The 23,848-nt window shown below is 44.6% G+C and overlaps 1 protein-coding gene across 1 annotated transcript; it reads left to right on the top strand.

Moving 5' to 3' along the window:
* The first annotated feature begins 3,815 nt into the window (after nucleotides 1–3,815).
* On the top strand, nucleotides 3,816–23,542 carry CCDC117 (coiled-coil domain containing 117). Its single transcript, XM_056116602.1, has 5 exons — nucleotides 3,816–4,124; nucleotides 4,479–4,529; nucleotides 18,628–18,852; nucleotides 20,260–20,397; nucleotides 23,014–23,542. The coding sequence occupies exons 1-5, from the start codon at nucleotides 3,937–3,939 to the stop codon at nucleotides 23,249–23,251; spliced, it is 840 nt and encodes a 279-aa protein (XP_055972577.1). The 5' UTR covers nucleotides 3,816–3,936; the 3' UTR covers nucleotides 23,252–23,542.
* The last annotated feature ends 306 nt before the right edge of the window (nucleotides 23,543–23,848 follow it).

The following is a 23,848-nucleotide window of genomic DNA, read 5'->3' as shown; positions in this document are numbered from 1 at the left end:
ACCCATTCATTTCCTTCTAAGGACCTATGAGTTTCATAACTAGAAAATATTGTTGATGTTTTCCTTAAAGACAACTGATAATGTGAGCTAAGGAGAAAGGACTGGTGTGTCACAGAGGCATGCCTGCACTGTCCCTGATAAGACAAAAATGTCTTAGTGCCCACTCTCATGTTCTGCACTTCCCAGGCTAGTGAGGGAGACCATACACGAAACCCTTGTCTGCTGCTTCCAGAGGTCCGAGCTTCAGGAAATTTCTCTCAGATACACGAGAATAAGGCCTTGACTGAGTCCACTGAAGCACTATCCTTCCATGGCTTTTTTCCCCTCCCTCCCCCCTTCCTTTTTCCTCCTTCCTTCCTTTCTTTAAATGGAGCAAAGTCTAGATGTTTAGGATAAAGTCACTATCTCATAGCTATGAACTGTCCACAGCTTGATTTCCTTAAAAAATTAATAATAATACTAATAAAAACATTTGGGCCGGAGTGATAGCATACTGGGTAGGGCTGACCCGGGTTCAATTTCTCTGCCCCTCTTGGAGAGCCTGGCAAGCTACCGAGAATATCCCGCCCACACAGCAAAGCCTGGCAAGCTACCCGTGATGTATTCGGTTTTTTTTTTTTTCTTTTTGGGTCACACCCAGCAATGCACAGGGGTTGGTTACTCCTGGTTCTGCTCTCAGGAATTACTCCTGGCGGTGCTCAGGGGGCCATTTGGGATGCTGGTAATCGAACCCGGGTTAGCTGCATGCAAAGGCAAACGCCCTACCCACTGTGCTATCACTCCAGACCTAAAGGGCATATATCTTAGTATAGAATTATGAAGAAAAGAATGAATTTGGATAGACAATCAGGAAACATAATTAGGTGCAACATTAGTTTCAAAATAACATATAGAGGGGTCGGAGTGATAGTACAGCAGGTAGGACGTTTGCCTTGCATGCAGCCGACCTGGGTTTAATCCCCAGCATCCCATATGGTCTCCCCAGCACCATCAGGAGTAATTTCTGAGTGCAGAACCAGGAGTAATTCCTGAGCACCACTGGGTGTGACCCCCAAAAAGCAAAATAATAATAACAATAATAATAACACAGAAAGTCATCTGTTGCTGTTATTTGTTTTTGGCTTTGACCCTCTCCAGCAGTGGTCATTCCAGGCAGTGCTGTGCGAGTCTGACCATTTTGAGTTCAGGACTGGCACTGCAATGCTGGTTGGACTCAGCCGGACCTGGGCTACACCTAGTAGTACTCAGGAAACCATGTTTTGGATTAAAGCTGAGGATAGAACAAGGCCTATACTCTGGCACCCCAGGCCAAAAATTTTACCTTTTTTTTTTTACGGTTTGCTTTTTTGTATATGTAACATCTGAAAATATTTGCAGGAGTTTCTTAGGATACACGTGTGCACCTGTGCGCGCGCATGCGTACACACACATACACACACACACACACATACATATATATATGCACATATATTACTAGAATATTACTCAAAACTGAGTTGGGGTAATAACCGAACTGGAGGCTAAACTTAATTGTAAATGTCACTAAGAAACATAAAAAAAATACACTATATAACATTATATCAGGGGAAAGGGGTTCATTACTACTTTCATCTTTCTTTTGTTTTGGGGTCACACCTGGTGATGTTCAGGGAGTACTCCTGGCTTTGCTCTCAGAAATTACTCCTGATGGTGCTGGGGAGACCATATGGGATGCTGGGGATTAAACCCAGGTCTCGGTTGGCCATGTTCAAGGCAAGTGTCCTACTGGCTGTACTATCTCTCTTACCCTCTCTGCTATCTCTCCAGCCCTCTGAAGCAGTTTCTATTAGGTAACATCAACATCAATCAGGACAAAAATGTGACTTTTATGAATCAAAATAAAAACAAGAATCACTCTTGTTACCATATTTAAAAAGTAAACACTGTTCACACCACAAAAATGACTAAACACTCCCTTTTTTTTTTCTGGCTCATATAAGGGACTGCTGCATCTTTGCCAGTTACAGGTTTAGTGTCTCTTCATTTGTCTCACCTTGAAATGTGAACTAAGCAAGCCAAGAGTCATCCCTGCCTCCTGGAAGTATTAATAAGAGAGGAAAACCCTAAGGTTTTTTTGAGTTTTTCTTCAAATCACACCCAAGTCCTTTCTGTCACCTACTTACTGATGGTCCTTCACTGCAAGGGTCATCTTTGTTCTATTCTGGGTATCTTCTTTGGCTGGAGGTCAGCTGAAATAATCATCTCAGGTTGTGCCATGGGGCCACGTTCTGAGGTGGGAAAAATGGACTGTGAGCAGTTGGGTAGCGTAGGGTGGGTATGGTATAGCGTATGGTATAGCGTATGGTATAGCGTAGGTTAACCCTGATAACCCCTCTAAGACTTTATCTCCAGATGGCCCACTCAGTGCCTAACAGACTTTTTTGTACCTTGCCAGTATCAGATGTTTGTTTGTTTTGGGTTCTTGGGCCACACCCTGCAATGCTCAGGAGTTAATCCTGGCTCCACACTAAGGAATTACTCAGGGCAGACCATATGGGATGCGGGGGACTGAACCTGGGACTGCTTGCTTGTAAGGCAAGTGCCCTACCAAATGGCCTACCTGCTGTATTACCTCTTCGGCCCCAGTTTGTATTTTTGAACCCATGACCTCATACAACCAAGGTATGTACTCTAGCTTTAAGCCACACAATTTTCCCTTCAAGGTATCAACAACTTCACTTATATTAAATCAGAGCCCAGCAGGCTACTGAGAGAATCTCGCCCGCACAGCAAAGCATGGCAAACTACCTGTGCCATATTCGATACGCCAAAAATAGTACAAGTCTCACAATTTGTTGTGAACTGGTGCCCGTTCAAGCGAATTGATGAACAACGGGAGGACAGTGGTACAGTGCTACATAGAAGGAGGAACCGGACAGATAGAACAGTGAAGCAGGTGTGGGGCTGGAGCGATAGCACAGCCGGTAGGGCGTTTGCCTTGCACACGGCTGACCCGGGTTCGATTCCCAGCACCCCATATGGTCCCCTGAGCACTGCCAAGAGTAATTCCTGAGTGCAGAGCCAGGAGTAACCCCTGTGCATCGCTGGGTGTGACCCAAAAAAGAAAAAAAACAAAACAAAGCAAAAAAAACAGTGAAGCAGGTGTTTGCCACAGGTACTGGGCTTCCGTTCCTGACCCATCCCAGCACCACCTAAGTCTGCAGAGTCCTGCCAGGAGTAAGCCCTGAGCGCAGAGCCAGGAGTAATCCCTTGTGCACCTCCGGGTGTGGCCCCAAACAACAACAACAACAACAGAAAGGCATAGAAGGACTTAGTAGTTGATAACATGGGGAACTGTGTGTCAAGTGGGTTCTCAGGGTCCCAGAGGTTAATTCGCCTACTTTTCTCATAGCACCCATGCAGACAGGTACTGCAGTTTTCGGGTTTTACTACCGAGGAGACCAAAGTACGGCGGCCAACAACTTGGGGGAAATGAGGATGAGTCGAGTCTTACGCCACTTCCTAGGCCCTGTCCGTCCGTCCGTCGTCCGTCCGTCCGTCTGTCCACTCACCCACCCACCCGCCCATCCATCCACCCAATCCATCCACCCATCCATCCATCCATCCACCCATCCATCCACCCAATCCACCCATCCCATCCCGTCCCATCCCATCCCCCAGCCCTGGCCAGCGCTGCCGCCGCCATCTTGCCCGTAGTCGGCCAGGACCACAACTCCCAGCAGCCCCCGCGGCGGCCGCTCGGCCCCCGCCCCCCCCCCCCCACAACAAATCCCGGCGTGCCCCGGGGCGGCCCGGGGTGGAGGGTTCTAGAAGGCGTGACGTGCGGTCGGGAGTGGGCTCGGAGGCGGGCGCGCTCGGCAGGCGCTGTGGCCGCTACGCCGGGCCCGGGGACGCGTGCGGCCGCGGCGACGGGCGCCGTTCCTCCCCTCCGCGGCCATGGCGGCGCTCGGCCGGCCCTTCGGCGGCCTCCCCCTGAGCGGCGGCGGCGGCGCCGAGTTCCTCCAGCCGCCGCCGGCCTTCGCGGGCCGGGCCTTCGCGCCGGGGCCGGACGGCGCCGAGCTGGCCCCGCGAGCCGGACCCCGCGTCGGCGCGAGCAGCCCGGGCGGGAGCGCGGCGCGCGGACGGTGAGGAGCCCCGCGGGCGGGCGGGCGGGCGGGGCGGGCGCGCTGCCCTCCGGACGCCCCCCGCGGCCGCCTCCGGGGACGACTTCGGCGCCCCCGGGACGCTCGGCGAGCGTGGGAACCGGGGGCTGTCCCCGCGCGGGCGCCCCCCGTCCCGCGGCGGGGCGCCCACCCCCGGGACCGCGGGCACGGTCACGCTGCTCCAACTTTTCTCCCGAGCGACCGTGTGCGCGGGTCTGGGCACCCCGCGCCCCGCGCGCGAGCGGAGACGGGCAGCCGGGGCTGGGGGGGGTGGGGGGCGGCACCCCACCCCCCAGCCCCGCACGGTTCTCAATGCGCCAATTTTGTTTGTTTCAGCTTCATGCTTCACTGTAGGAAGAAGCACAAGCGCGAGGAAGAGGACGATGAGTAAGTTTCGGCTGTCACCTGTTCGTTGATGGTCACTGAACGGACGTCGGCCAGTTCGTTATTTCGTTTCGTTTCGTTTCGTGGTGCCAAAAATCAAACCAAAGGCTACGTTGCTTTGCCACCGGTTTTCAGTCCTCTAATGCATCCCGGGAGCTGGGAGTGACACCTGCACGTGTCTCAGTCTCCTGGCACCCACTTAAACTTGCGGTTCCGTGCTGGTGATCACACGGACACCCTGGACACGCAGCACCTCCACCCCGTTTCTCTCCCTTCTCCCCTGGCACGGTGGCCCGAGTGTTGTTAAACTCGCTTCACTTGAGATTTGTTTGTTTACTTTGGTAATTAACCTCTGTCTGTTGGAGGATCCAGTTGATACTTGAATTTAACATTCTGGCTAACTTTGCCTAGCATCATTGTCTCAACTTCTGTTCTTTTTGTTGCAGCAGGCAAGATTTTCTTCTTTTTAATTGTCCTTCATTGGGTCTGGGGTCCAGGGCTGCTTTATCTCATTATTTGTTGATGGGCACTCAAGTCTTCCAGCGAATTCTTTGTGTTTTAGGATTAAGCCCTTATCTGATGCGTGGCATGAAAATATCTTCTGGTAAGAGGATGCTTTTTGTTGTTTTGTGATTTCTTTCGCTGTAACCTTTTCAGTTTAGTCCCAGATAATTTTGCTTGTCCCCTTTGCCTTTGTAGATGACTTTTCAAAGTTTTCATGTCCAAACATTACCTTTTGTTTTTTTCTGTGTATTTCATGGTCTTGGGTCTTATATTAAGTCTTGAATACATTTTTAGTTTATTTTAGTGTGTGGTATTAAATAATGATCTAGTTTCATTTTTTGATATATGGTTTAATCAAGGTTTCCCAGCATCATTTGTGGATTTTTGTTTTGTTTTTGTTTTTGGATTCTCAGGGGTTACTCTTGGTTCTGCCCTCAGGAATCACTCCTGGCAGTGCTGAGAAAACCATATGGGATGCTGGAGATTAAATCTAGGTCAGCTGTGCAAGGCAAATGCCCTAAAACGTGTGGGCTTATCTCTGGACTCTAAATTCTGCTCTGTTGATCTGTGAATCTTGTTCCAATTCTATGCTGTCAAGTAGTGGTACTTCACATTATGAGTTTAAGTCAGTGAGAGGCCTCCAGTGTTCTTCCCTCTGGACTACGTTGATTTCTGGTGTCTTTTGTGATTCTGTAAAAATTTTAGAATTCTTTTTTCTATTTCCTTGAAAAATGCCATTGGAATTTTGATAGGGATCGTATTGAATCTGTGTTTGGGTTATATGGCCATTTTAACTGTGTTTACTTAACCAGTTCGTGAACATTGTATAACTTGCCTTTCTTTTGTCTCTCTCTTTTTTTTTTTTTTTTTTTTTGAGGCGAATATTCTGGCCACAACCAGCAGTGTTCAGGGCCTACTTCTGATTCTTTGCTTAGGGATCACTCCTGACAGTGCTTGGGGCATCATACATGGTGAAGGATCAAACAAGGGTCAGTGACTTGGAAAACAGGTTCTCTAACCCTTGTACTGTGTCTCTGATCTCAGTTTGTGTCTTCTATTTCTTTTAACAAAGTCTTGTAGCTCCAGATCTATTTTTTTTTTTGTTTTGTTTATTTTGGGGCTGGAGCGATAGCACAGCGGTAGGGCGTTTGCCTTGCATGCAGCCAACATGGCTGACCCGAGTTCGATTCCTCCGCCCCTCTCGGAGAGCCCGGCAAGCTACCGAGAGTATCTCGCCTGCACGGCAGAGCCTGGCAAGCTCCCTGTGACGTATTCGATATGCCAAACACAGTAACAAGAAGTCTCACGATGGAGACGTTACTGGGCCCCCTCAAGCAAATCGATGAACAACGGGAAGACAGTGACAGTGTTTATTTTGAGGCCACACTAGCAGTATTCAGGACTTACTCCTGGCTCTTTGCTTAGGGATCACTCCAGGTTGACTTAGACCATATGGGGGTACCAAACGATGTGCTGCTTGGACCTGGTGATGCACTGGGGCTCCAGAGCCCCACCCATTGGTATTCAGGGGACTGTCAGGTGCCAGGGATCCAGCTGTCATGTAACCTGCTCTAACCCCTATACTCTTGCCCTGCTCGACATGCACTTGCAGGGTTTTTGGTGTTTTTTCTTTTTTTTTTTACAGTAGCCCGGCAAGCTACCGCGAGTATTTCGCCCACATGGCAAAGCCTGGCAAGCTCCCCGTGACACATTCAATATACCAAACACAGTAAGAAGAAGTCTAACAATGGAGACGTTACTGGGCCCGCTCGAGAATCGATGAACAACGGGAGGACAGTGCTACAGTGCAGTGCCACAGTAGCAGGAACCAGACCCCAGAACCTCACACGTTCCAAATATTACTCTGCTATTGAGCCACATCCTTCACCCTGTTTTATCCTTTTTTGATGGGATTGTAAATAGATTTTTTTCTCCTCCTCAAAATTCGTTGCAAGTAAATATGCAAAATTTTTGTGTTGATTTTGCATCCTGCCACTTTACTTAATTCATTTATACTAGTAGTTTCTTGGTGGAGTGTTTGGGTTTTCTTCTTTTTTTCTTTCAGTCTAGGTTTTCTATGTGTATTGTTATCTGCTAAGCACATAATCATTGTTTTATTTTCTCACCCAAATTCTGTCTTTTTTGGTACCTGATTGCTCTAGTTAGGAATTCTAAAACTTTGTTGAAAAAATAGTGCTAAGAATCGACATTGGCATAACTTTGACTTATTTCTGATTTCAGCTTAGGTTATGAAAGTTTTGAGGATTTTTTGGTTTTTTCTTATGATTATGGTGTTAGCTGTGGATTTGAGATATGCTTCTGTATTCCCAGTTTTGTAAGTGTTTTGGATTTTTTTTTTTTTTTTTTGGTTTTTTGAGCCACACCCAGCAGGAGTCAGGACTTACTCCTGGCTCTGTACTCAGGGATTACTTCTGGCTGGGCCTCAGGGAACCATACAGGGAACCATGCCAGGGATTGGACCTGGGGTGGCTGTGTATAATGCAAGCACTTTACCTGCTGTACTATCTCTCTGGCCCCTGTATTCCCAGTTTATTTTTTCCATAAAGTAATTCTGTCTGGGCTGGAGCGATAGCACAGCAGGTAGGGCATTTGCCTTGCACATGGCCAACCCGGGTTGATTCCTCCATCCCTCTCAGAGAACCCGGCAAGCTACCGAGAGTATGCCACCGCACGGCAGAGCCTGGCAAGCTCCCCGTGGCATATTTGATATGCCAAAAACAGTAACAAGTCTCACAATGGAGACGTTACTGGTGCCTGCTCGAGCAAACCGATGAACAACGGGAGGACAGTGCTACAGATGTGGTATATCACAGTGATTGATTTGCATATATTAAACCAAATACCACTTGGTTACGAGTCTCTAAAAGTACTGTTGGATTTGATTCACCAAACTTTTGTTAAGGATTTTTGTATTTTTGTCAACAAAATTAAGTGGCTATATCTGAAAAGAAAGTACAAGGAATTTGTCACATTGTTTGCCTTTTTTGCCCTAACAGGGTGACAGGTAGTTTAGAGGGAAACATTTTTTATTAGTAGTATAGTTTAGGTAACATGTTTCAATAGTGTTATTTATTGTTTATGGTTTTAATGTACAGTTACTACACTAGAAAGAAACTTGTAACTTAGCTGGTAGTAATGTTAAAATTTTTTTAATCATGTGACTATTGTTGCATACTCAGAAGAATTCCCAGAGTGCAAAAGGGTACAGATTTTCCTTATTCCCAGTTCTCTGTGAGGCACTGTCCGCTCATTATTTCTTCTTTGGAAGAGGATATAAAATTTTACACATTTACAACTGTATATACCTTGGAGTTTTTAATGGTTAGATATATTACAGGAAGTTCATGCTGAAAAACATTCACCTTTTCATTTAAGTTATTTTTATTTTTCTGTTTTGGGTCACACCTGGCATTGCTGTATACTCAGGGATCATTCCTGCTGGGCTCGGGCGACTACATGAGGTCCCAGGCCGACTGCAGACAAAGCAAATCCCCTACCTGGTGTATTGCTGTTCAGCCCCTCTTAAGTATTTTTAATCTTTTGCCATAGCTAACAGATCTACCATGAACTTTTAAAGTTCTTTGTATATATTTGCAAATAGGACAATGAATGCACAGATGCAGGACTGTTGGGTCTCAAAGTCTATATTCATTTTCATTTTGAAATAAGAGCTGCCAATTTACATGCATTCCTTTTCACAGTGGGAATTCCTCTTTCTACATTTTCTCACCGGAACTTTTTAAAAAAAATTTTTGCTGCCACTTTATACAAGTGTCAAAAAGTGATGGGGCAGGAGAGATAGTACAGTGAATAAGGCACTGTCCTTGCACTCAGCTCACCTGCGTTCAGTCACTAGCACCCCGTTTGGTCCCCTCAGCTCTACCAGGAGTGATTCTGGAGCACAGAGCCAGGATTAACTACTGATCCCAGAGGTGGCCCCAAAACTAATATTTTAAGGAGATACCTCGTGGGCCAGGGAAATAGCCTTTATAAAGAACTCAAGTTTTGCATATTAGAGTCCTGGGTTTGATCCCCACCTCTGCATGGTTCATTACCCCAACCTCACCCCCAGAACACAATTGGGAGTAGCCCCCAAGCACTGATGGAACAAAAGAGTTATAGAAAAGTAGCTTATTACAGAACTAGTTTAAAAAAAAAGATTACTCAGATCACCGACCAAACAAAACTATCTTTTGAAGAGTTCAGACTTTAGGAAAATACATGCTGTTAATTTTTTAAAAGCAAAAAAACTTTTTTTGGTTTTGGTTTGTTTGTTTTTTAAACAAGAAAGTTTCTGTTTTTATTTTGGGGCCATACCTAGCGGTGCTCAGGGCTTACTCCTGGTTCTAACCTAAGGGTCGCTTTGTGCAAGGCAGATGCCCTACCTTTTGTACTATTGCTCCGCAAGCAGGAAAGTTTTTATTAAAATTAACTCAGAAAGATGTGAGGGGAAAAGTGAAGTTTGTGTTTGAGAGAGAACACAGTCTCCAAAGTGGAACTAGGTAAGCAAAGGAACATAGAGACAACAAGTGAGATACGTGTTCAAGGGAGAACAGGGGCTTGACGAGCAAACTTGAAGCAAAACAGCCTTTACGGAAGAAACCGAGATGTGAGATGAGAGAAAGAGGAATTCCACGTTCAAGAGAAAATTCAGGCTTCTCTAGAATGGATAAAGCAAGCAGAGACATAAAGACAAGCAAGCGAAATATATGTTCAAGAGAGAACAAGGGTTTAAAGAGCAAGCCGGAAAGTACACTTTATTTGATGTCCTTTTTCTCTTTATTTTTGTCATACTCAGTGGTACTCGGCTTATTCCTGGCTTTGCTCCCAGGGATCACTCCTGGTGATGCTCCAGGGACCATGCAGTGCTAGGAATCGAAACTGGGCTGGGTGTGTGCAAAGCAACTGCCCTACCTGCTGAACTCTCTCTCCAGCCTGGAAAATGTACTTGAAAGCTACAGTAAGATACTATACAATATACAACCATAGGTATTCGATGGGTTATGGAGCATCGTAATCTCCCAGATACGATGGATGCAGTTATAATTTGATTTAAGCATTTTGGGGAATAGATTGACATCTAATAAAGCAGAAAACATACTTTCAAGTAGTTCTTCCCCTGAGTTTGTGTACACATACATCAAAGGCAACAGGAGATACACAGAAACATTTGTAGCAATCTTCATAATAGCTTCAAATTGGAAACAACCCAGATATCCTTCAACAGTGAATAAGTAAATTACAAGTCCATACAGTAGAGTTCTATTCTGCAGAACAAGCAAAAACTATAGTCATCAACATGAATGTCTTCGAAGCATAACGTGAGCAAAAGAAATAGAAGAATTGTGTGTACTGGGTTAGAGAAAGAGTGCAGCTGGTAGAGCACTTGCTTTGTACGTGGCTGATCGAGGTTTGATCCTCAATCCCCCATATGGTCCCCCAAATCCCACCAGAAATGATCTCTGAGTACAGAGCCAGGAGTGAAAACAGAACAAAGCAAAAAAATATATGTGCTATAATTCCTTAAGTAGAAAATTTTTCAGGACTAGGTAATTGGGTATATCTCAACTATTTTTGTTGTTGCTGTTGTAGTATGTAATTGTACTTGTTGCAGTGCTCACACGTAGTTATAGTATGCCCAGGATCACAATCTTGTGGCACCAGGAATCTGGGAATAAGACTGCTACATAGGACTGTGACTTCACACGTGAAAAGTAGACACTCTACCACTGAGTCAGACCTCTGGATTTCCCTTTTTTTTTTCTTTATGGGTCACACCTTGTGATGCACAGGGGTTACTCCTGGCCCTGCACTCAGGAATTACTCCTGGCAGTGCTCAGAGGACCATATGGGATGCTGGGAGTCAAACTTGGGTTTGCTGCGTGCAAGGCAAACGCCCTACCTGTTGTGCTATTGCTCCAGCCCCTTCCCATTTATTTTAATTTGTTTTATATTATCTCGTTAACTTTTTCTCTTTAGCACTGCGTGTGTTCCCCCACCCTTAGCATCCTCCTTCCACCCTTCTCAGGTAACCTAAAGTTCTGTTATCAATGTCCCGTTGTTGGTTCTTTTGTTTTCTCAGTTCATCAATTTCATATCTTGATGCACACATACACAGTGAAATAAAAAAAATTCTTGACTTTTTCCTTCTTACTGGCATTGCATAGTTTTCTCAAGCTTCTTCCATTTAGTAGGAGTGGAAAATTTCCATTGTGGTCAAACCATAGTGCTTAGGGACTACTCCCAGATCAACCTTTTTTTCTTACTGTTTTTGGGACATACCTGGCTGTTACTCCTGGCTTTCTACTCAGGAATCATTCCTGGTAGTGCTCAGGGGACCATTTGTTACTATGGATCGAGCCTGGGTAGGCTATGTGCAAGGCAAGTGCCTACTCACTGCGTTATCGCTCCAACCTCTACCACATCATCTTTCATCCTGTCATCCATTGATGGCCGTTTGGGTTGCTTTCATATTTTAGCTTTTAAATGACACAGCAGTAAAAGTTAGGGTGTATGTGTGTTTGTGCGTATATATATGTATATATGTATACATGTATGTGTGTCTGTGTGCACATACATGTGTGTGTTATGTATTATATATATACAAAAGAAGATACAGATCCAAAAGTGGTGTGATTAGTGCTTGTTATGGTACCCTAGCTTTAGCTTCTTGAAGAAGCTTGAAGAAGCTCGATAGTTTTTTCCAAAATGGCTTGAACCAGTTTACTGTGCTGGTATGTAAGAGTTTCTCTCTGTGCCCCTTGTAACATTGGCATTGTTGCTTACTAAGCTGTTTGCACAACTGTAAAGGTGGTATCGCATTGTGGCATAAATTTACGTTTCCCTGATAATCAGTGATCATTTTTTTCATATTTCTCTTGGCTCTCTCTTCCTTTTTGGGAGACATACCTATTTAACTTTGTACCAATTTTGTTGTTGTTGTTGTTGTTAAATTTTGTGATTTCTTTATGTACCTCTGATAGTAACTTCAGATACACATTGTGGAAATATTTTGGGAGTGGAAGGCTGACACACCCTACTGTGCTCAGGGATTACTCCTAGTGGTGCTCAGGGGATCATATGGGGTGCCAGGCATGGAACCCAGGTCAGCTAGGTCCAACTGAAACGCTTTACCTGATGCACTCTTCTCTGGCCCTGACAGGTATCTTCTCCCGTTCAGTGTCTGCCTTTTTATATTGTTTAATTTCTTTTACGGTACAAAAGCTTTTTCATTTAGACCCAGTTACTTGCCTCCCAATTACTTGCTTTACTTTCATATCCCTTTCTGTTGCGGAAACAACTCTGAAACCATCTCTTGGGCCAGAGAGATAATTCAGGGAATAAAGTACCTGCCGTATGTAGCTGGCCTGGGTTTGATCCCCGCTGTTGCACATAGAGTTCCCCGAGCACCGCCAGGAATGGCCTCTGGTCACAGAGCCAGGGGAGGCTCTGGAGCACCACTGGTTATGGTTTTCTCTCTCCCCCCCAAAAATGAAATTTCTAGAACTTACGTTTTGGAGCATTTTACCAATGTTATTTCCTGGGTATGTACTTTATGACTTAGTGTCTTAATTTGTTCTTGTCACTGTCACTGTCCTCCTATTGTTCATCGATCTGCTCCAGCGGGCCCAGTAACGTCTCCATTGGAGACTTTGTTGTTACTGTGTCTGGCATATTGAATACGTCACGGGGAACTTGCCAGGCTCTGCCATGTTGGCGAGATACTCTCGGTAGCTTGCCGGGCTCTCCGAAAGGGCTGGAGGAATCGAACTCGGATCGGCATGTTGGCTGCGTGCAAGGCAAACGCCCTACCGCTGTGCTATCGCTCTTGGGGACTTAAAATTTAATACATTTTATTTTATTTTGCCTTTTTAGGGCACACCCAGGTTCTATCCCAGCTCTACACTCAGGAATTATGCCTGGTGGTGCTTGGGGGACCGTATGGGATGCTGGGGACCGAACCTGGGTTGACTGAATGCAAGACAAACGCTGTATTATTGCTCTGACCCTATTTTTTTTTTTTTTTGGTATATGAGCTTAAAGAGTGGTCTAGCTTCATTCTTTTGTGTGTGCTTGTCCAGTCTTCAAAACACCATCTGCTGGAGAGACTCCTTTCTCCTTTTTATATCTTAGATTATTTGTCACAAATCAAATACTGATAATTGTATGGTTCTATTTCTGGGCTTTCAGTTCTGTTCCTTTGATATATTATCTCTACTTTTGTTCCAGTTACATACAGTTTTTAATTATTGTTGCTTTGTAGTATAGTTTGAAGTCAGGTAATATGAAGTCTTTATTTTCCTTTTCTTCCTCAGGATTGCTAATAGCTGTTTTGAGATCTTTTCAGATTCCAATAAAAAAAATCTTATTATTTCTGTTCTGTCTCCTTAAATAATGTGATTGGAATTGGGGATAGGGATGGGAGGGAGTGATCTCCCCTGTACGGTGATCTCTGCTGTACTTGGCTGTGCTTATGGAAATGTCCTCTGCTGGCAGTCACTCATGGGCTCTGCACGCAAAGGATGTGATCTTGCCCAGTAAATTGTCTCCCTGACCCCATCCTTGGAATTTTTATTGGGAGTGAATTAAATCTGTATATTACTTTTATGTATGTTTTATGTATCTTTGTTTTGGGACCACACCTGGCAATACTATGCACTCCTGGAGGCGCTTAGGGGTCGATATGGGATGCCGAGGTCAAGCCCGGCTTGGCTGCCTGCAAAGCAAGCTCTCTACCCACTATACTACCTCTCTAGCCCCCTGAATCTGCGTTTTACTTTTAGTGGTATGAGCGTGTTGACTGTATTAATTCTCCCAATCCATAAATATCCTCTGCCTTTCTGCTTCTCCATCCACATCTTCATCACCACTGCAGGTGGCGCTGGAGGTGTGTGTCTGGCTGAGGCTCAGCTCTTGGGCCTTTACTTGCTGAGTCACCAGCAGATTGAGGTCTGTCTCTAGGCTCTGTCTTCTCATCGCTTCTCTCCAGGTCTCTTTCTTTGGTATCGCCTTCAGCTTTAGATGGATTGTTTTCTGGCACCGTCATTTCAACACCTACAGAGTCTTCCTTGGTAGTTGTGGAAAGCTCAAGAACAGAAGTCGCTCCAGCACTGTGCTCCTGACGCGCAACATCCTCCGGCCCAGCTGTCTCAACACTAACGCTGTCATTCGCCTGGTCTTCACATTCGTTTTCAGATGGTTTTGTACTTGGCCCTGCCGGGAGGGAGAGGCACTGTGGTGCGGCATCAGGGGGAGACTTGCGCTCGGCAATAGGTTCAGTGTTTCTTGAGAAGTAGCGTTTTTAGTGTTGCCTCCTCTGGGCTTGAATTGCTGTATATTTTTGGAAGGAATACTGTAAAAGAGAGTGTTTGCCTGTAAGGAGGGTGGGAGAAGAGCATCATTGGGTGCTGACATCGTTGTATCTTGGATAGTATTTTCTCTTTTTGTTTGTTTGTTTTTTGTTCTTTTTTGTTTGGGTCACACCGTGCTCAGGACTTGTTCCTGACTCTGGGCCTGGTGTCATGTGGGATGCTGGGGATCGAACCCAGGTCAGCAGCTGCAAAGCAAGTGCCCTATCCTCAGGCCCCTCCCCCCTTTTTTTATGAGCACGTGATTTTATTTTTAATCAAAGAATTTTTTTGTAAATTGTGCTATCGAACATTTTGTTTAGACCATTTGTGTTTATTTTTTGTGTGTTTAATCTTATGTAAACATGTTTCTACAAATTATTGACTTACTAGTCCTTGTTAATCTATAAGCAATCTTAATTAAATTCAGCGTATTATGTGTCTTATAAATATTTTCCACAAATTTGTCATCTGTCTATTGTTATCATACTTTGTAAGTGATTATTTTGCCAGTGGAAACTTACTGAAAAAGGTTCATAACAGTGGATTTGAATATTGCCTTAGTTTAATAGGAAAGAAAATACAGCACCTCACAGTATTTGTTTCTTTTCTGGCTTTGGACTTACTGTGGATTCAGGGACTTGGGGGAGGGGTGAAGGAGGGGATTCCTGGCAGTGCTTGGAGCAGCATGTGGTGCCGGAGGCCCAATCTGGGGCTCCTTGGTGACACTCCAGCCCTTTGAACCCTTTCCCCAAGCGCCAGAGGGTAATGTTTTGCTTTAATCATTTGTGGTATCCTGAAAGGTATTCTGATCAAACACTGTTCAAAAGTAAAGTACTGTTCAAAAATAAAAAGTGTGAAATGTGAAAACTCTTGGCTTGGGGCCTAGGAGATCGCTTTCGGTGCTTGAGGCTTTGCATTGAAACCGGGTGACTCCCAGCACACAGCGCCTGAGCAGCATAACATCACCAGCCCAAGCGGTAAACTACCTGTCCTACGAGGTATAAGCAGGAATGGCCCTGGAGCCCATTCCTGCTCTCTAAAGAAAACACCGAAAAACCATTAACTTCAAAAGTTAACCACCATTACATTACAGAAGACTTTATGAGAATGAGGACAACTGATGTCCAGGGCTAGAATGTGCTGCCCAGCTGACACATTCCTACTTCTCTACAGTACTTTAAAGTCTTTTAAAAATCTTACTTTTTGGAGACTGGAGCAGTAGTACAGTGGTAGGGCACTTGCCTTCCATGTCTTACCTGGGTTCAGTTCCCGGTATCCCATGTGGTCCCCTGAGCATTGCCGGAAGTGATTCCTAAGTGCAGAGCCAGGAGTGACCTCCAAGCATCTTTGGGTTTGGCCTAAAAGCAATGAATAAAAATAAAAATATTATTTTCTTTTTAGTTTTGGGGGCACACCCTTTAGTGCTGTGCTCAAGGGTTACTCCTGGCTCAGTTCTCGGGGCATCATGGGACTATGTAGCACCAGAGATCAAACCCATGCCTCCTGCAGGGAAAGCGTGAATTAACTTACCGAGCTCTCTCTGTGACTTACTTTCTTTAGCACTTGATTCACTTTTTTGGGGGAGGGCGGGGTCACACCTAGCGATGCAGGGGTTCCTCCTGACTCTGCACTCAGGATTTACTCCTGGTGGTACTCAGGGGATCATATGGGATTCTGGGAATCAAACCTGGGTTGGCCCCGCGTGCAGGGCAGACACCCTACCCGCCGTGCTATTGCTCCAGCCACCAGCACTGGATCAGCTTTGATCTCTACGTATTAGACCTATAAACATGAGCTAATATAAATTACATCATGTTGAATACTTGAGAGCATAGGTCTTTATACTCATTTACATTCAATATTTGAGGAGCTAGAGAGATGAATTTTAAGGGCTGGAGCGCTTTCTTTGCCTTGGAAGCCCTGAACTTGATCCCCAGCACCTCATGAATCCTATGTGGTGTAACCCACAAACAAGAAAAGTTTAATTGGGGTTTCATTTATTTATTTTTGCTTTTTCGGTCACACCCCGTGTAGCACAGGGGCGACTCCTCACTCATGCACTCAGGAATTACTCCTGGCGATGCTCGGTGGACCATATGGGATGCTGGGAATCTGAGCCTGGGTAGGCTGCGTGCAAGGCAAACGCCCTCTCCGCTGTGCTGTCGCTCCAGCCCCAAAGAGTTGAATTGTTAGGTAGGCTAGGAAATTATCTGTTCTCGCTAGATATGTTCTGCTTGATTTAGCTGGTTTCTTAGGTGTATAATTTTTTCCCTTCCACTTTTTAAAACACCACATACTTTAAAGCTATCCAAATACTACAGGACATACTTTTTTTTTTTTTTTTTTTTTGCTTTTTGGGTCACACTGGGCAATGCACAGGGGTTATTCCTGACTCTGCACTCACGTATTACTCTTGGCGGTGCTCAGGGCTGGAGCGATAGCACAGCAGTAGGGCGTTTGCCTTGCACGCAGCCAACATGGTCGACCCAAGTTCAATTCCTCCGCCCCTCTCGGAGAGCCTGGCAAGCTACCCGTGATGTATTCGATATGCCAAACACAGTAACAACAAAGTCTCCAATGGAGACGTTACTGGGTCTGCTCGAGCTAATTGATGAACAACGGGAGGACAGTGACAGTGACAGGTGCTCAGGTGACCATATGAGATGCTGGGAATCGAACCCAGGTGGGCCGCATGCAAGGCCAACGTCCTACCCACTGTGCTATCACTCCAGCCCCTACAAGACATTCTTAATGTTCTTTTGTTAATTAAAATGATTATAGGTGTGGGAGAGATACAGGAAATGTGCTAGCCTCACATGTGACCATACTCCAGTCAAAGTCCCAACACCACGTATTGGTCCCCTAGCACTCCCTGCCAGGAATAGCTCCTGAGTATCTCTGAATGTGGCCCACAACCCCCATCCCCCTCAAAAAAAAACCAATTCAAGAGCACATGTTTTGTGTGTGTGACGCCCTGGGTCCAGTTACTGAAACCAAAAAAGGAAAGCTAATTATGAACTGAACATATAATTGTTGATTTCTTTTTAAAAATACAGGTTGGGGAATGCATTATTACTGTATATTTACCTCAGTACTCTTAACAGTTTTCATAATCTTAACAGGAAATAGAAATTTTTTCCTGTACATTTTGTGCTGCTTCTATACCCTCAGTTTCAAGACTTAGAAGCTAATTAGTGAACTTTTTTTGGTTGCAGAACTGTTTTGTGATCCTGCGATTGCCCTGCTGGTGCCCAGGCTTAATTGTACTTCTAAGTACATAAACTTGGCTCCGTTTTCTATTTAACTCGCTTCAGACAACTTCTGGCTACTGAGACATTGGGGTGCTTGCACATCCTTGTTCTTAGTTAAGAACTTGAATAGTTCAGTGAAAGGAGGCAGGAAATTTTAGTGAAAATAACATTCTGGTAGGAGTTAGGAACTTTGGGTTCTAGTCTCCAAAATGTTAGTCACTGCATAACACTTCAGAGGGCATATTTTAGCTTTCCCAAGCCCTCAATTTAAAATCTAGAAAATAATACTTGGTAAATTCCACAGTCTTTGAAAAATATATATATATATATATATATTTTTTTTTTTTTGGCGGGGGGGAAATCACACCTGGCGATGCACAGGAGTTACTCTTGGCTTTGCACTCTGGAATTACTCCTGGTGGTGCTCAGGGGAACATATGGGATGCTGGGAATCGGACCTGGGTTGGCCACGTGCAAGGCAAATGCCCTACCTGCTGTGCTATTGCTCCAGCTCCCTGAAATAATTTTTCTAGGAAACAAAGTTGCTAAGTTGTAGGAGGGAAGCAATGTGCACCCCATTAGTCAGGTACTTAGATCAAACGAACACTTGATGTTTTCAGAAAGGCCCAAGAAATTAGTGTTCTATGAATCTGTCAGTCTTGGAATAGAACTGATATATTCTGCCCTCAAGGACAGAGGATGACTGCTGGACTACCTCCACATATGAGCACTTTGTTGAAGCATCCATCCACAATCTGACAAAATAGAACTGGTACTGAACTGTTGCTGTGAGATCTGTGATTTCTTCCCACCTGACCTTTATGGAGTGAGATCAGAAGGAATGACTTGAGTTCCTACATTGAATGTTAGGATCTGAATAGGCAAAATCTATGAATTTGATGAGAGGTAGGGGTATAATGCATTTCACTATCAGTCAGGGTCATTATTGAATTTTATTTTTTGCTTTATTTTCAGTTGTCCAGTAAGAAAGAAAAGACTAACTGAAGCAGGGCTCTGTGCTGGTCCTAATGACTGGGTTCTTTGTGCACATCAGGATTTAGAGGGACATGGAGTAAATCTGTGCACTAGTGGCCTTTCTGCCCCTGGCATGATAGATGTTGCTTGTGAAGAAATGGATCAGACAACTGGAGAACCACAGAGTGAAGTTGCCCGGAGAAAGCTTCAAGAAATTGAAGACAGGTAAATGGGTAGCATATATAGTTGGCTTTGCTCTTTCTATATCATCTGCTTCTTAAGATCTAATTCAGTGTTTCCCAGAGTGGGTGAAACTGCCCCCTTGGGCACTGGAATGATGGGGGTGTGAGTGTGTAATAGTAACCTTGGGTGCAATTGTGGTTTCCTTCTACTTTCTTAAATATGGTAGATTTTCCATGGGGATTCTTATTCTAATTCAACATTAGAGCATTTGCTTTCTGAGTGTAAGGTCCTGGGTTCAGTATCGACACTGCGCCATATTAAGCTTTTCTCATGGAAATATACGAAATAGTTTCACTTGCTACTTCTGAATGCAAATTTTTTAGTTTATAAGGACACATTTTTCAGATTTGCATCAAATGTGAAACTCTTAGGGAATGTTTGATAACTCCTGAATTATACTTTTTTCATTGATATTATATATATATGTGTATATACGTGTATATATATAGAGAGAGACTTACATTTTATGTGATCTTTTTTCTGCAGTATCTGTTGCTTTTATTTGATTCTTGCATTTTCTGTAATACTTTTTTTCTTTTTTTATAATTATTTTATAAAGTAGTTCACAATATTTCATGACATTTAATATTCAAACACCAGTCCCACCACCATGACACCTTCCCACCACCATACATCAGGTGTTTCCATCCCGAACCCCAATCCCTGCCCCAAAGTAGAACTGAAATAATATATTTTGTATTGTTTGTTCTGAAAAACAGCTGAAAATGCTACAAAAAAAGTTTCCTTAGGGGAAAGAGGGTGAGGATTGTTGTATTCCACCCACAGGCCATTAAGCCCTTCTATAAGAGATTACTAACATGTTGTTAGAAGTAGAGCCTTGTGTGCTTTATATATATATATATATATATATATATTTATACATATGTAAAAAAATATTTCCATCTATAATTGGTTGCCTCCTATTTTGAACTCCATCAAATGTGGTATGGTACTCTTGGAGTATGTGTGGTATAAAGTTTCCAATAATAGGTTCACTCCTGGGTGAGGCTCAGCCTGAGTATGTGGAGAGCTGCCATGAGCCTGGCAGCGGTTGAATTCTGGGAGTTTTTGACTTCTGGGGCTGGATCCCTTGGGGCAGGTAGGACTCTCACCCGCCCCCGCTCTGGGGCACCCGAGTGAAACAGCCTGGCTTGGAGTGATTGCACATGGGTTAAAGCATTTGCCTTGCATGCAGCTGATCCTGGTTCGATCCCTCGTACCCCATATGGTTCCCTGAGCATAGTGCCAGGAGTAAGCCCTGAGCCCTAAACACAGCCAGGTGTGGCCCAAAAACTGGGATAGGAGGATGGGGGGATTATGTTCAATTGATGAAACAAATAATAGCTTTACTACATGATTTTTTTCTTTGCTTCTGCTACCTTTATTTAGGATAATTGATGAAGATGAAGAAGTTGAAGCAGACAGAAATATTAACCATCTCCCTAGTCTTGTCCTTTCGGATACAATGAAAACAGGTTTGAAGAGGGAATTTGATGAAGTCTTTACAAAGAAAATGATAGAGTCCATGTAAGTTTTTGTTCCTGGTCTCCTGATTCTGAATCTTACAAAATGTATCTATACATTGCCATCCAGTCACAGCCATCTTTATCTCCTTATTGCCAGCCAGGAAAGGTTATTTTAGGTTTTGTGAGTAACCTAGGTTGGAGATAGTCCTTTGGAAGTTCATTGGGAGTGAATAAAATACAGTATAAAGCAGAAGTTTGAAGATGCAGAAATCATGGCCTTATCTGTCTACTTTCCTTGAGGTGTTTTGTTTTTTTGAGGAGTGAGGGCACTTTGCACATCTGGCAGTGCTTGGGGCTACCTACTCCTGGCTTGGTGCTCAGGGTACCTTGTAGTACCAGAGATAAGATTCAGGTCTCAGGAATGCAGAGCATATGCTCCCGCCGTTAAGCCAGCGTCTCCCCAACCCCTCCCCTGGATTCTTCCGTAGCCCTGAAGTACATCATGGTTCTAATATTTGTAAATGAAAGTACTTAGGAGAGCCCCCAGCTTTCCCTGGCTCATTTAGTTACCTGGGAGCACCTCTGAGACCTAAGAAACAAGTCTCCAAGCAGCTCGAGTTACTTACCCCTGCACAAACCAAAACTCTCATTTTTGTCTCATAGTAGATAAGCCCTCAGGACAGGGCTTCAGCTCTAAGAACTGTTTGCTCTTAATTAGCTACCGCTTAATAAGTTCAGTTAACTGGTTTTCCAAATCATCAGAGTAGAAGCACAAAGTGAGAGCACAACAAGCCCTCAGTAGGCAGCAGTGGCAGGGCGGTGCGAAGACAGGAGGGGAAACCGGAGAACAAATGAAAGAACCTCTTAAGATAAAAATTGATGGGGCTGGAGCGATAGCACAGCGGGTAGGACATTTGCCCTTCACGCGGCCGACCCAGGTTCGATTCCCAGCATCCCATATGGTCCCCTGAGCACCGCCAGGAGTACCCCTGTGCATAGCCGGGTGTGACCCAAAAAGCGCAAAAAAGAAAAAAAAAGATAAAAATTGATGATAGTTCTGTAATTCCTGAGCTTCAATGATACTATCATTACCTGCTTGTAAAATGGTAGGCAAGTTATAAAGCACTGCTAGTTATTCCCTAGAAAGGACTATAAAGATCAGCTGTTCCTTGGGGGTGAGTTTTAGGTACAGAAAGATTCTCCTAGGACACAGTCGCAAAGATGCCGGGTAGAAGAGAGCTATTGACTTTATATAAATAGTGGCTTCGGCTGCTGCTAGATGTTAAGTCGCTGAAGTGCTTCTAGCCCTGTTGAGCTTATAATAGAACTACCCCACCCTAAGAGAGCAGTTAGCCTGAGTCCCAGAAGCCATCAAGCCATCACTGGGTGGGTAGGAACTAAAGGGCAGGCACTGGCTAACTCCTGGCCTGTGCTCAGGGATTGCTCTTGGTAGTGTTGTGGGGGACCATATAGGGTGCTGGAGATCAAACCCAAACACCCTGCCTGCTGTATTATCACTCTAGCCCCAGCATTGGTGTTTTGACTTATTGCGAAAGACACTGCAGTTCAAGGGCCCGGGATATGACTCCAGTGGTGGAATTCATGCCGGGCATGTGCGAAGCCCTGGGTTTAGTCCCTGGTGCTGTGCAGGCCTCTCCTTATCCAGCACCTTGGGTATGTCCCTGTTGGTCACAGAGCACTGCTAGGCCTGTACACTGCCAGAGAGGCCCCAGGTCCTTCTGCTCCGGCCCAGAGTTAGCCCCTTTTCAAAAAACATCATTCTTAGCTATACTAAGCAAAGGTTAGAGTTGAGATACATTTTGTTCATTTATTTATTATTGAATCACCTGAGATACACAGTTATAAAATTGCTCGTGATTGGGTTCTAGTCATACAATGTTCCAACACCCCTTCCTTCCCCCCGCCCCCACCTCCCACAGCCTGCTTCTGCAGCAGGTACTTCTCTCTCTCTTGCCAGATACATTTTTTAGAAGTGAGGGGCCAGTCCAGGCAGAACTTGGGATAGCACCTATTCTGTAGGAATAGAACTCAGCAGCTGCTTGCTAGATATGTGCTCTACCACTTGAGTTACTGCTCTGGTTCAAACTGGGATACCTTGGTGTTCCTGGTTCAGGGACCACACTGGACAGTGTTGAGCACTTAACTCGTGGCTCACTGCTCAGGAGACCGCACAGTTCCAGGGATTGAATCTGGGCCTTCTTGCATGCAAAGCATAAACTCATCTCATTGAGTTATCTTGCCAGCCCATAGAAATAATTTTCTTCAGGGGCTGGGGGGAGCTGGTCCCAGGTCATTCCCAGTCGTGCTGGGGGGCTAACTACTGAGCCTGTGGTTAGGGACCATGTGGTGCCAGGGATAGAACGGAGGTTACCTGCATGCAAAGCCAGTGCCTTAAATACTACCCTCCCTCCCCCTCCCCCCTGTTACTAATATGAGTATCCCTGGTAGTGCTCAGGGGACATAGGCAATGCTCGGATCAGTCCTGGGTCAGCTACATACAAGGCAAGTGCCTTCACTGTTGCACCATCTCTCCAATCTAGTGCTCTCACTTCAAATATTAACTTTAACTAATTGGCTTTTTTTTGGACATATGTCTTTTGTTTTTATATCCTGACATATTTTTCTAAAAATTTTATAAGCATCTCTAATGTTTTAGGAGCCGTCCTTCCATGGAACTTGTGCTCTGGAAACCTCTCCCTGAACTCCTCTCTGATAAGCCAAAGCCATCATCTAATGCTAAGAACTACCCAGGAGAGAGCCAAACTAAGCATGCAACTCCTGCGACTGCCTTCTCTCAGAGAACTGAACTGTTCTTGGAGCCTCAGCAATTAGCGATGCCTGTTTACAGTAGTTTGGAGTCAGCAGCTTGCACAGAAGAAGAGATGGAACTCTAGAAATTGGTGTCTGCACTAAAGCTGTCCACATTTAGAAGGCTCATGTGTTCAGTCGTGAGTCAGTTTGTATAGTAAGGGACTTGAGCATTATGAAACGGGTGTCTTAATATCTCCACCTATGATCTGGGGTGGGCCTCTCATTTTGGGTAGCTATTTCTGGAGTTCAGCATTTTGCCAAGGAAGCGCATCTCAAGGGAAAAGCAATTTTTTTAGGGGACTTAAACGTGACATTACAGACTACAGTGGCAAGTATAGAAGCTATATGTGAGAGGGTGACTTAGTCATCATCAAATTGTCTAACACCATTCTGGTACTTGATGGAGATGCATTAAGAAAGAAGGATTTTGTCTATAGATAGGAGCTTTGTTAACCCTGGTGAATATATGTATTTGTATTCATGTATATGAATAATGTATTTCACCAGAATCAACAAAGCTCAGATCTACACAAATATTTATATTATTACCCACACATATATATGGTTTGTGTGAAGGAGGGAAAGAAGCAGTAGCCTAAGCCTATTGCTAAGAAATTGAACAGGCTCTGGGGTTGGGTATTTGTTGTCAACTTATTGTAGCTTTCTTGATTAAATAGTAG

The sequence above is a fragment of the Sorex fumeus genome, unplaced genomic scaffold (assembly GCF_029834395.1).
Source record: "Sorex fumeus unplaced genomic scaffold, SorFum_2.1 ptg000032l, whole genome shotgun sequence".
NCBI classification, from domain to species: domain Eukaryota; kingdom Metazoa; phylum Chordata; class Mammalia; order Eulipotyphla; family Soricidae; genus Sorex; species Sorex fumeus.
This window is presented reverse-complemented; position numbering and strand designations above follow the sequence as displayed.